General features: G+C 55.9%; 1 protein-coding gene across 1 annotated transcript in view; it reads left to right on the forward strand.

Moving 5' to 3' along the window:
• Nucleotides 1-11,468, forward strand: part of MPND (MPN domain containing) — a 20,924-nt gene extending 9,456 nt beyond the window's left edge. Inside the window, exons 3-15 of the mRNA XM_084795931.1 lie at nucleotides 3,478-3,586; nucleotides 3,661-3,917; nucleotides 4,970-5,206; nucleotides 5,665-5,788; nucleotides 6,458-6,539; nucleotides 6,707-6,803; nucleotides 7,118-7,190; nucleotides 7,270-7,346; nucleotides 8,424-8,592; nucleotides 8,679-8,749; nucleotides 10,093-10,185; nucleotides 10,670-10,762; nucleotides 11,323-11,468. Of these exons, the coding sequence (XP_084652057.1) occupies nucleotides 3,478-3,586; nucleotides 3,661-3,917; nucleotides 4,970-5,206; nucleotides 5,665-5,788; nucleotides 6,458-6,539; nucleotides 6,707-6,803; nucleotides 7,118-7,190; nucleotides 7,270-7,346; nucleotides 8,424-8,592; nucleotides 8,679-8,749; nucleotides 10,093-10,185; nucleotides 10,670-10,762; nucleotides 11,323-11,409 (1,569 nt within the window). The 3' untranslated portion in view covers nucleotides 11,410-11,468. The remainder of the gene's footprint in view (nucleotides 1-3,477; nucleotides 3,587-3,660; nucleotides 3,918-4,969; nucleotides 5,207-5,664; nucleotides 5,789-6,457; nucleotides 6,540-6,706; nucleotides 6,804-7,117; nucleotides 7,191-7,269; nucleotides 7,347-8,423; nucleotides 8,593-8,678; nucleotides 8,750-10,092; nucleotides 10,186-10,669; nucleotides 10,763-11,322) is intronic.
• Nucleotides 11,469-11,485: the final 17 nt, after the last annotated feature.

Below are 11,485 nucleotides of genomic sequence, written 5' to 3' on the forward strand. Positions count from 1 at the left end.
GTCTGGGAGAGACTTTCTCAGTGCTGTTCCATTTGAGAACACTCAGATTTATAACAACTTAATTTGTGGTTACATTTATTGTGTGTATCTGTGTGGAGATCAGAGGACAGCTTGCGAGAGCAGAGTCTCTCCTCCTACCGTGTGGGACCCGGGGATCAAATTCAGGTCCTCAAGTGTGGTGTAAGCGCCCCCCCCTTCCCCACTGGTCCACGTCGGTCGCTCACCCCTCATTGAAATTATTCCCAGCCTGTGTATCCAGTTTGTCTTTTATCAGATCGGTATCTAAGTGCTTCAGTTATCTGATTTTAGTTCTCTTTCTGTTGCTTGGGTTTTTTTTGGTTTTTTGTTTGTTTTTGTTTTTGTTTTTGTTTTTGAGACAAGGTTTCTCCGTGTTAGCCTTGGCTGTCCTGGACTCACTTTGTAGACCAGGCTGGCCTCGAACTCACAGCGATCCACCTGCCTCTGCCTCTGCCTCCCCGGGTGCTGGGATTAAAGCAGTGGGCCACCAAGCCTGGCTTCTGTTGCTTTGTTGAGACATGGTTTCATGTAGACCAGGCTGGCCTCCAACTAAGTAGCTGAAGATGCCTTTGAACTACTTCTCTTCCTCCTCCTCTTCCTCCTTCTCCTTTTTTTTTTTTTTTCCTTTCTGGTTTTTTTTTTTTTTTTTTTTGGTTTTTCGAGACAGGGTTTCTCTGTGTAGCCTTGACTGTCCTGGACTCACTTTGTAGACCAGGCTGGCCTCGAACTCACAGCGATCCGCCTGCCTCTGCCTCCCGAGTGCTGGGATTAAAGGCGTGCGCCACCACGTCCAGCTTCCTTTCTGTTTTTCTGAGACAAGGTTTCTCTGTGTATCCTTCGCTGTCCTGGACTCCCTTTGTAGACCAGGCTGGCCTCGAACTCACAGAGATCCACCCACGTGCTAGGATTACAGGTGTGGGCCACCAAGCCCTGCTGACCTTGAACTTCTAAACCTATCTCCATCTCCTGAGTGTTCGCATGTCTGTGGTTTAATTTTCTTTTTCTTTCTTTCTTTCTTCTTTTTTTTTTTTTTTTGCTTTGATTTGTTTTTGTTTTTGAGTCTAGATACACAGCCCAAGCTGACTTTTCACTCCAGATCTTCCTGCCTCAGCCTTTCAAGTGACAGGTGGGTGTGGGCCCCAGGCCCCAGGTTCACTGCTTTTGGTGTTCTGAATAATTGTTAACAAACCTCATTTCTCTCCTTTTGTTCTTGCCACATTGTTTTTGTTTTTGTTTTCCTGTTTGTGCAGATGCAACCCAGGGCCTTTGAACAGGGTAGGTAAGCACTCTATTTCTGAGTCACACCCAGCCCTTCCCTGTGAGATTCTCTTAAGCTGAGGCTCCGCCCCTGACCACGCCCCCAGCCCCTCACTGGGAGATTCTAGGCAGAGGACAGTCCTGAGAAGGCCTGGGGGTGTGGCTTGTGGTGGCGATGTATTAACCTAGCTCCTGGCTAGTACAAGGCTCTAAGGTCACTTCTAGTGCAATCGATCAGTATATAATTATAAATTCGGCCAGGTGTGGTGGCACATTCTGGTTTTCCCAGAACATGGGAGGTCGAGACCAGCAGATCACCAGTTTAAGGGCAGACTTAGTTACATAGTAACTTGAGTCTAGTGGAGTCCGCAGGAGATGCTGTTTTCAAAAGACAAAGGCCGAACAAACAGATTATGAACTCTTTGTCTTCAGTTCTGGACTAGGGCACCTGGACTTTACACAGATAATAAAGGGTAGTGATGTGCACCTAGGTAGCGGTGGTGTGCGTGAGGCACAACCTTCCTTTATCGGTTCAAGGATCCGATGTCACCTTTAGGGCACTTCCTGGACATTGTCAAGCCAAAGCTCTTGCTTCAACGTGTCAAAGGCCACCGTGGAGCTAGGTGTGGGAGGCTGAGGCAGGAGAATTACTACCGCTAGTGTGAGGCCAACCTGGTTAATATACTGAGTTCCAGGGCCCGACGTGGTGGCACACGCCTTTAATCCCAGCAGAGGCAGGCGGATCTCTGTGAGTTCGAGGCCAGCCTGGTCTACAAAGTGAGTCTAGGACAGCCAAGGCTACACAGAGAAACCCTGTCTCAAAAAACCAAAGCAAACCAAACCAAACCAAAATATACTGAGTTCCAGGAAAGCTATGAAATTCTATCTCAAAACTTGAAAGAACGAAGGGAAAGAAAGATTAATATTGGCTGCTATGGAACAAGGGCGGACTGTGGCGGCGGAGTTACCTTATAGAAAGGTACCTTTAGGATCAGGGTGGATGAGCATGGACTGTGTGGTGTCCCGTGAAAGTAGCCAGTGTCCAGAACCTCTCTCAAAGCTTTGCCTGCCAGGAGGTGGTTAGACCTGCATATTGAGCAGGGGTAAATGGAGCCTAGCCTGGTCTCTGAGGAGCCTGGGGTCTGGTGGCCTGGGCTAAGGGAAATAATTATTCTTCATTCCTTTGATCCTTCCAGATCGCCCTGCCTCTCTTTCTTCAGTGGGACAAACCACCTGCCATTTGGGGCCACTCTAACTTTGGCTAGTGCCCTACCTGGGATTTTCAGATCCCCCCGGGGCTGGGGGAATCACCGGCCCAATATGCGCGGGGGGGGGGGGGGCGGGGGAGAAGAGGGCGAGGAAGAGAAAGGGAAGACGGGACGGGGGGGGGGGGGACAGGGAGGAGGGGAGGCGGGGAGGGGCGGAGGCTGGAAGGGGGCCGGGGGAAGGTCAGGTCAGGCTGGGAACAAAGGCGGTAGGGCCTCGGGCACGTACTGTAGTAACACCGCCCCTTCCCGCCTGCTTCCACTTGGACTAGGATTGGCTGGATGGAAACCATTCCTGGTATCTGATTGGATACTGGAGGCACCTGGTGATTGGCTGACGTGAACCGCTGGCCATTGGCTGAGTTAACCCTATAGAGGCAGAAGCCCAGCTTTCGACCCACCTGCAGAGCGCAGCTGCCTTCCGATCACCGCCCTATACAGTTCTTACAACCTGTTTCTTCCTGGCTTCCAACCATCGAGGGCTCTGAGGCTATCTAGCGCCCTGGCCTTGGGATCAGTTTCCTTTATCGCTGCTGTAGGAATGCCCCGGGATGCAGCCCAGCTGGCATTGGCCTCAGGTGTCCCCTGAGTGAGCGGGTCCTGGTTTTCTCTCCAGGTCACTAGCACCACCTAGCCCCAGTTGCCCAGTGTCCCAGAGGCTCTGAGTTCCTGCATTTCCTTTTCCGCGCGTGGGCAGGCCCCAGACCTCAGGTTCGCATCTCTTTCCAGCATATTGAGACAATCCTGTCCAGGGCTCAAGGCCTCAACCTGGTAGCTGGTGGCCTCGAGTGGGAGGTCTCTAGTCCCTGAATGCGAAGGTCCTAGGCCAGTTTCCTACTCCAGATCTCCCACAACACCCCGCCTCAGTTTCCCCAGTTGCTCCGGAGCCCTCCAGCTCCAGCGCAACCTAAGGGCTCTGTGTCCCCTCCGCCCACAGTGGGCCAAACCTCTCCGCCCATCCCCCGTGACCAATGGGCTGCGGCGTCCCCGCGCGGGGCGGAGCCCGGTCAGAAGGAGGCTGTGCCGGGACGCAGCAGCCATGGCAGGTAGGACGGTCCGTGCGGGCGGGGACCGGGCAGTCGGGAGCGACCTCTGCAGCCCTGTCGCTGTCTTATTGCAGCTCCCGAGCCTCAGTCCCCCGCGGCTGCGGCGGAGGAGGCTCCGGAGGAGGATGAGGACGACCAGGAGGCCGAGGACCCCGAGCGCGGGACGGGCAGCGGAGGGCGCATCGGCAGCCTGGGTGGCAGCGGAGGCAGCATCGTAGGGCCTGGGATCGCCCTGGGGGGCGCGCTCACGAGGCGCGCGGTCACGCTGCGGGTGCTACTCAAAGACGAGTTGCTGGAGCCCGGAGAGGGGGTGCTATCCATCTACTACCTGGTGAGTGACCCCGGAGACAGTTCATGTCCTCCACTGCTCGGGCACGAGAGGAAACTGAAGCCCACAGGAGCTGTGTTAACCACAATGCCACATAGCCATAACCACTGCCATCTGGGTGTGTCCATGGGCAACCAATCTGTGCAATTCTTCGTCTGTAAAATGAGGTATTCCTGCCCAGGCTCTCTGTGAAGATAACGGTTTCAAAACTGTATACTGTTATTTAAAACTATAGCCCCCAAAAACTGTAGTACCAAGAATGGAACCAGAGACACACACACACACACCCCGCCCCTCATGGGGTTCTAGGCGGGGCTCCACCCTGACCATGCCCCCAGCCCCTCACTGGGGGATTCTAGACATGGCTCCACCCCTGGCCACGCCCCCAGCCCCTCACTGGGAGAGTCTAGGCAGGGCTCCACCCCTGACCACGCCCCCAGAACCTCATGGGCGAGTCTAGGCAGGGCTCCACCCCTGACCACGCCCCCAGCCCCTCACTGGGGGATTCTAGACAAGGCTCCACCCCTGACCACGCCCCCAGCCCCTCACTGGGAGAGTCTAGGCAGGGCTCCACCCCTGACCACACCCCCAGAACCTCATGGGAGAGTCTAGGCAGGGCTCCACCCCTGACCACGCCCCCAGCCCCTCACTGGGGGATTCTAGACAGGGGTTCCACACCTGACCACGCCCCCAGCCCCTCACTGGGGGATTCTAGACAAGGCTCCACCCCTGACCACGCCCCCAGCCCCTCACTGGGAGAGTCTAGGCGGGGGGGGGGGGGGGGCGCGGGGGGGTTCTACCTCTGAGACCAGAGTCTTATTAAGTATTCCAATCAGGCTTTGAACTTGGGGTCTGCTCTGGCTGCCATTCTGCTTAACTTTAAAGTTGTGCAGCCTGGTGTTGAGTGCCAGGATGCTGTACTGCTGTGACAGATGCTGTTTCTACGACAGTGCCGCTTGGGAGCTTAGAGGAGCAAGGCCGGCAGGCCTCTAGGGAGCGGGGCGCGTTAGGAATCTCCGGGAGTGGGCGTGTAACAGCCCTCTCTGTTGCTTCAGGGCAGGAAGTTCATTGGGGACCTGCAGCCGGATGGCAGGATCGTGTGGCAGGAAACCGGGCAAGTCTTCAACTCACCCAGCGCCTGGGCCACACACTGCAAGAAGCTCATCAACCCGGCCAAGAAGTCCGGCTGTGGCTGGGCCTCTGTCAAGTACAAGGGACAGAAGCTCGACAAGTACAAGGCCACCTGGCTCCGCCGGCACCAGCTACACATGCCGGTAGCCGCCGCTGACGAGGTGTGAACCACACGCCTTCCCCCCTGTGCGCTGCAGGATGGTGTGGAAAGGCCATGGGGCAGGACACAGCCTGATGGGTCAGAAACAGCAAGGTGGCCGTAGCTGCAGAAGCAGAAAGAAAGCACGAGGGAGGAGGGAGGGACGGAGGGGGGCAGGCAAGTCCAGCCTGGCCTCCTGGGCTGCAGGGAGGACTGCAGGGAGGACTTCCGCTTTCATCCTGAAGGATGTGAGGGTCACGGAATACTATTGGCTGAAGAAGTTGTGTAGGGAGCCTGGCAGGGGACAGCAAGGGTGAAGCGGGCAGCCTGAGCCTTGGGCACCTCTGCTCGCCCTTGCCCTCTGGTGGTCACTCAAGGCAATGGCATCTCAGGCTCAGGCCTGGGCCCCTGTGAGTGACTTGTTCGGGGTGAGCGAGGCACCCAGATTGAGGGTATCGCCACTGCACCCCATACCACCAGAGTCCCACCAGTGAAGGGGAGGAGGAAGAGCTGCTGTTGGAGGAGGAGGAAGAAGATGTGCTGGCCGGAGTCTCAGCAGAGGACAAAGGCCGCAGACCCCCTGGGAAGGGCTCCTCAGAGCCAGGTGAGAGGCAGGGACAGAGGAGAGACTGTGCTATAGTTCCTGTGGTGTTTGTTAGGCCCTGGGAATCCTGACTGGCAGCCCTGCTTAGTTTCACTCTCTGCCTGGTTTCTTTCGTTTTCTTTTCCTTCCTTTTTTAGAATTTATTTTTGAGACAGGGTCTCCTTGTAGCCTTCCCTGGCCTGGAACTCACAGAGATCTATCTGCCTCTGCCTCCTGAGTGCTAGGGTTGAGGGCATGTGCTTTTGGTTTTTTGTTGTTGTTATTGTTGTTGTTTTTCTGGTTTTTCAAGATAGGGTTTCTCTGAGTAACAGTCCCGAGTATCCTGGAAACTTGCTCTGTAGACCAGGGGGGCCTCGAACTAACAGAGATCCTCCTGCCTCTGCCGCCCAAGTGCTAGGATTAAAAGCGTGTGCCACCACCACCCGGCGAGGGCATGTGTTATGTATTGTGATCGGGCATGTAGATCAGAGAACATCTTTCAAAAGCTGGGTCACTTCTTCCACCATGTGGGGTCTGGGGGCTCGAACTCAGGTCATCAGACTTGGTTGCAAGACCCGCTGAGCCATCTCGTAGGCCCCAGTTCCTCTTGTTTCATGGGCGTCCTTGCTTATATGCAAAGAAGGGGGTGGAGGATTCATAGTAACTCTTCTCTTTTATCCCTTTCCCCAGAGGCCACACCCTTGAGCAAGCGTGCAGACAAGGTCCGGGTGCCTGTCCGTTACTGCATGCTGGGTAGTCGCGATTCCGCCAGGTCAGTTACGTCATCTGCCCTGATCCTGGCTTCCCAGGAGCCCTTGGTTGGTCTGGTCCAGCAGAGGCAGGGCCTGGACTCCTCAGCTGCTTGGGAGTCCTCAGGATGGGTGGGATGGGGGAAGAGCCCCAGTTCCTGAAGCCCTGGGACCCTCCCAACCACTCCAGGAACCCCCACACCCTGGTAGAAGTAACATCCTTTGCCGCCATCAACAAGTTCCAGCCATTCAACGTAGCCGTTTCCAGTAACGTGCTGTTCCTGTTGGTATGTGACTAAAGCCTCTTTGCCCGGTCACCCTCCACGTCCAGGGAGAAGGAACTCGCTGACCTCGGTGGGGGGTACCGAAGACATATACAGTAGGCACAAACTGAATGCTTGCTATCAGTAAATAGTAGGTGCTCATTTAGGAATGGACCCCGGTGCCTTTACACATGCTAGGGGCCTGCATGCTCCCCAGTGAGTGACGTCCTAGTTAAAACAGTAGGTGCTTGATAAATGCACATAGGGAGAGGTTGGGCTGGCTCCTGCACTGAGACAGGAAGTGTAGCCTGAGCCAGCTCTCCCGATTTTGTCCCCAGGACTTCCACTGTCACCTGACTCGGAGTGAGGTCGTGGGCTACCTTGGCGGACGCTGGGACACCAACAATCAGAGTGGGTACTGGGACTGGGTGGGCGACGGTGTGTCTGGGGCAGGACAGGACTGACCGGCTTCTCGTTGGGTACCCCGCAGTGCTGACAGTGCTGAGAGCCTTCCCCTGTAGGAGTCGGCTTGGGGATGCTGATACTGCGGCCACCGTTGAGGAAGAGGTGAGGGCTTGTCCTGGTGGCCAAGTGTCAGTGCCAATGTCTGGGATGCCTCTGGGCTTCATATAACCAGGTCTTGATTTGTAGACAAGGGTGGCCTAGAATGTGGCATCCTCCTGCCTCAACCTTTTGAGTACTGTGAAGACAGCCCTGCCTGTTGATTTATTTTTTTTATTGTTTTTTGTTTTTCAAGACAGGGTTTCAAATTTAAAAAAAGGGGGGGGGAGGTGTTTCTCTGTGTAGCCTTGGCTGTCCTGGACTCACTTTGTAGACCAGGCTGGCCTCCAACTCAAGAGATCCACCTGCCTCTGCCTCCCGAGTGCTGGGATTAAAGGCGTGTGTAATCATTGCCCAGCCCTATTTGTATTTTTTTTTCCTTTTTGAGACAGTTTCTCATTTTATTTATTCATTTATTTATTTTGGTTTTTTGAGACAGGGTTTCTCTGTGTAGCCTTGATTGTCCTGGACTCACTTCGTAGACCAGGCTGGCCTCAAACTCAAGAGACCCGCCTGCCTCTGCTTCCTGAGTGCTGAGATTAAAGGCGTGCGCTACCACTGTCCTGTTCCTGATGTTTTTATTCTCTTTAATTAATTTATTTTTAAAGAGTTTTTTATTTATTTTATACATCTATCTACATGTACACCTCTAAAAGAGGGCACCAGATCCCAGTATAGATGGTTGTGAGCCACCATGTGCTCGCTGGGAATTGAACTCAGGACCTCTGGAAGAGCAGTCAATGCTCTTAACCGCTGAGCCATCTCTCCAGTCCACTTAAATTTATTTTTATGTGCATTGGCGGGAGGGTGTCAGATCCCTTGGAACTGGAGTTACAGACAGTTGCGAGCTGCCATGTGGGTGACGGGAATTGAACCTGGGTCCTTTAGAAGAACAGACAGTGCTCTTAACCACTGAGCCATCCCTCCAGCCCCATCCAGATATTATTTCTTCATCACTCTGCCACAGTGGTTGGGTGGGTACAGGGTGAGGAGGGGCAGTGCTTAAATACCCTTGTGTAGGGACTGGAGGGCAGCTAGGGCCCCTGGTCCTGCCCACTCCCAACCTTGTTTGCTTGTCTGTAGATCCACCAGGTCCTGTTCCTTCGAGGTCTGTCCCTGGTGGGCTGGTACCACAGCCACCCTCACAGCCCCGCAGTGCCCTCCCTGCAGGACATCGATGCCCAGATGGAGTACCAGCTGAGACTGCAAGGCTCCAGCAACGGCTTCCAGCCCTGCCTGGCCCTGCTGTGCTGTGAGGCCCCCGGGAGACTCGGGGTGGGGGACTCACCAGGCCAGGCCCTCTGAGCCCCCAGCCTTAACCCGTCACTCTTTCCACAGCCCCATACTACTCTGGAAACCCGGGCCCCGAGTCCAAGATCTGCCCTTTCTGGGTGATGCCTCCCCCTGAGGTGGGTGAGCTGGAGGGGGGCCAAGTTGAAGGGCATGGATGTGAGTGGGCACGGTGAGGTTACGTGGACGTGAGTGGGCACGGTGTGGTTACGTGGATGTGAGCGGGCACGGTGTGGTTACGTGGATGTGAGTGGGCACGGTGAGGTTACGTGGACGTGAGTGGGCACGGTGAGGTTACGTGGATGTGAGCGGGCACGGTGTGGTTACGTGGATGTGAGTGGGCACGGTGAGGTTACGTGGACGTGAGTGGGCACGGTGGGGTTACGTGGACGTGAGTGGGCACGGTGAGGTTACGTGGACGTGAGTGGGCACGGTGTGGTTACGTGGATGTGAGCGGGCACGGTGTGGTTACGTGGATGTGAGTGGGCACGGTGAGGTTACGTGGATGTGAGTGGGCACGGTGGGGTTACGTGGATGTGAGTGGGCACGGTGGGGTTACGTGGATGTGAGTGGGCACGGTGAGGTTACGTGGATGTGAGTGGGCACGGTGAGGTTACGTGGATGTGAGTGGGCACGGTGAGGTTACGTGGATGTGAGTGGGCACGGTGGGGTTACGTGGATGTGAGTGGGCACGGCGGGGTTACGTGGATGTGAGTGGGCACGGCGGGGTTACGTGGATGTGAGTGGGCACGGCGGGGTTACGTGGATGTGAGTGGGCACGGCGGGGTTACGTGGATGTGAGTGGGCACGGTGAGGTTACGTGGATGTGAGTGGGCACGGTGGGGTTACGTGGATGTGAGTGGGCACGGTGGGGTTACGTGGATGTGAGCGGGCACGGTGGGGTTACGTGGATGTGAGCGGGCACGGTGTGGGTTACGTGGATGTGAGTGGGCACGGTGTGGTTACGTGGACGTGAGTGGGCACGGTGGGGTTACGTGGACGTGAGTGGGCACGGTGGGGTTACGTGGATGTGAGCGGGCACGGTGTGGGTTACGTGGATGTGAGTGGGCACGGTGTGGTTACGTGGACGTGAGTGGGCACGGTGGGGTTACGTGGACGTGAGTGGGCACGGTGGGGTTACGTGGACGTGAGTGGGCACGGTGAGGTTACGTGGATGTGAGTGGGCACGGTGTGGTTACGTGGATGTGAGTGGGCACGGTGTGGTTACGTGGACGTGAGTGGGCACGGTGGGGTGGTATCTGGGCTGGAAGATGTGCTGAATCTGAGGCAGGCGACTCCCGTGCCCCACTTTCCCCACCTGTGCATCTGTATGTCAGTGGTCACTCTAAGGTCTATTGGGTGATGCCCTGGCCTCCCATGCTCAACTTCAGACCCTAGAAGCCCCTGGCACCATGGGCTGGGGACAGGCAAGGCCCCTCTGACTGCTCCCCACCCCTCCTAGCAGCAAAGGCCCAGTGACTATGGCATCCCCATGGATGTAGAGATGGCATACATCCAGGACAGCTTCCTGACCAATGATGTTCTGCAGGAGATGGTGAGCTGCCAGCCCATGGCTGTGGCCCCAGGGTTTTCACTGTCTGGAGTTTTTGTTTGGGGTCCCCCCTGCTGGCTTCAAGACAAGGTTTTTCTCTGGGTAGCCTTGGCTGTCCTGGACTGGCTTTGTAGACCAGGCTGGCCTTGAACTCACAGAGATCTGCCTGCCTCTGCTTTGTTTTATTTATTTTGAGATATAGTCTCCCTATGTGGCCACCGACTATCTTGTCTCCGATTTCTCAGTGCAGGGATGACATGTGTGCCCTCACCACACCTGGGTGGGCGGCCAGCCTTTAATAGCTGTGTCTGCTCAGATATACTTGTCACTTCTCAGGGCTCATGGGCGTGGCTTCTTGGGAAGAGGCTAGCCCAAAGCCAGGGCAGACTTGCACTGTGGTCAGCATGGATTTAGCCTCTCCTGTCAGTTCAGGGAGCTGCTGCGTCAAGAGCAGTCAGGAGCCAGTTGTGCTGCCCCTGCCCTGCAGGTGCTGCTGGTAGAGTTCTACAAGGGCGCCCCTGACCTAGTCAAGTTCCAAGAGGCCTGGAGTCCAGAACATACCTACCTGGACAAGCTCAAGGTGAGCCCGTGGACCCCTACCCTGGGTCCTGTGGGGAGCACAGGCTATATAGCCCGTTGTCTGGGCAACAGTCTTCCCTGGAGTCGCAGGGGAGGTCTCAGGACCTGGGTGGCTGGGTGAGGGCAGCTGTCAGGCGTGCAGGGGCCCAGGCTCCACCTGCAGCTGTGAGTGAATGAATGCATGGGTGGCCGCGGGCGCCCTCTGCTGAGCACTGGGTCCTGGGTGTGGCCTGTGGTCTGAGCTGGAACTGGTCCTTCTGTGTATGGAGTTATATCCTCTGCCTAGGAAGATGCTCTGCACTGTGCATCAGTCAGACTCAAAACAATGAGGCTGTGTGGGTCATAGGTTTTTACCAGCACCCAAACACATGTGTACACGCAGGATGTGCGTGTGTGTCTTGTTCTGGGTGATAACAGCCAAGACCCTGATCCCTAGATCTAAACCAAAGAACTTTCCCACATAGCCAAAAATTTTAAAAGGGCCCAAGCTTGCCAAATACTGCACTTGGGGGCAGGGATATGTGTCCAGGGCAGAGCCTGACCTCAGTCCTGCTGTTGCAGATGTCCTTGGCCAGCAGGACCCCGAAGGACCAGGGCATGTGCCACGTGCTGGAGCAGGTCTGCAGTGTGCTCAAGCAGGGGAGCTGAGGCCAGGCAGGCTTGCTGTCCTGGGACAGGCTGGGTAATAAAGTCTCTGAGTGCCCACAGCTGAGCCTGTGGCTGG

This window comes from Acomys minous (genome assembly GCF_964271855.1).
Source record: "Acomys minous genome assembly, chromosome: 9".
Lineage (NCBI taxonomy): Eukaryota > Metazoa > Chordata > Mammalia > Rodentia > Muridae > Acomys > Acomys minous.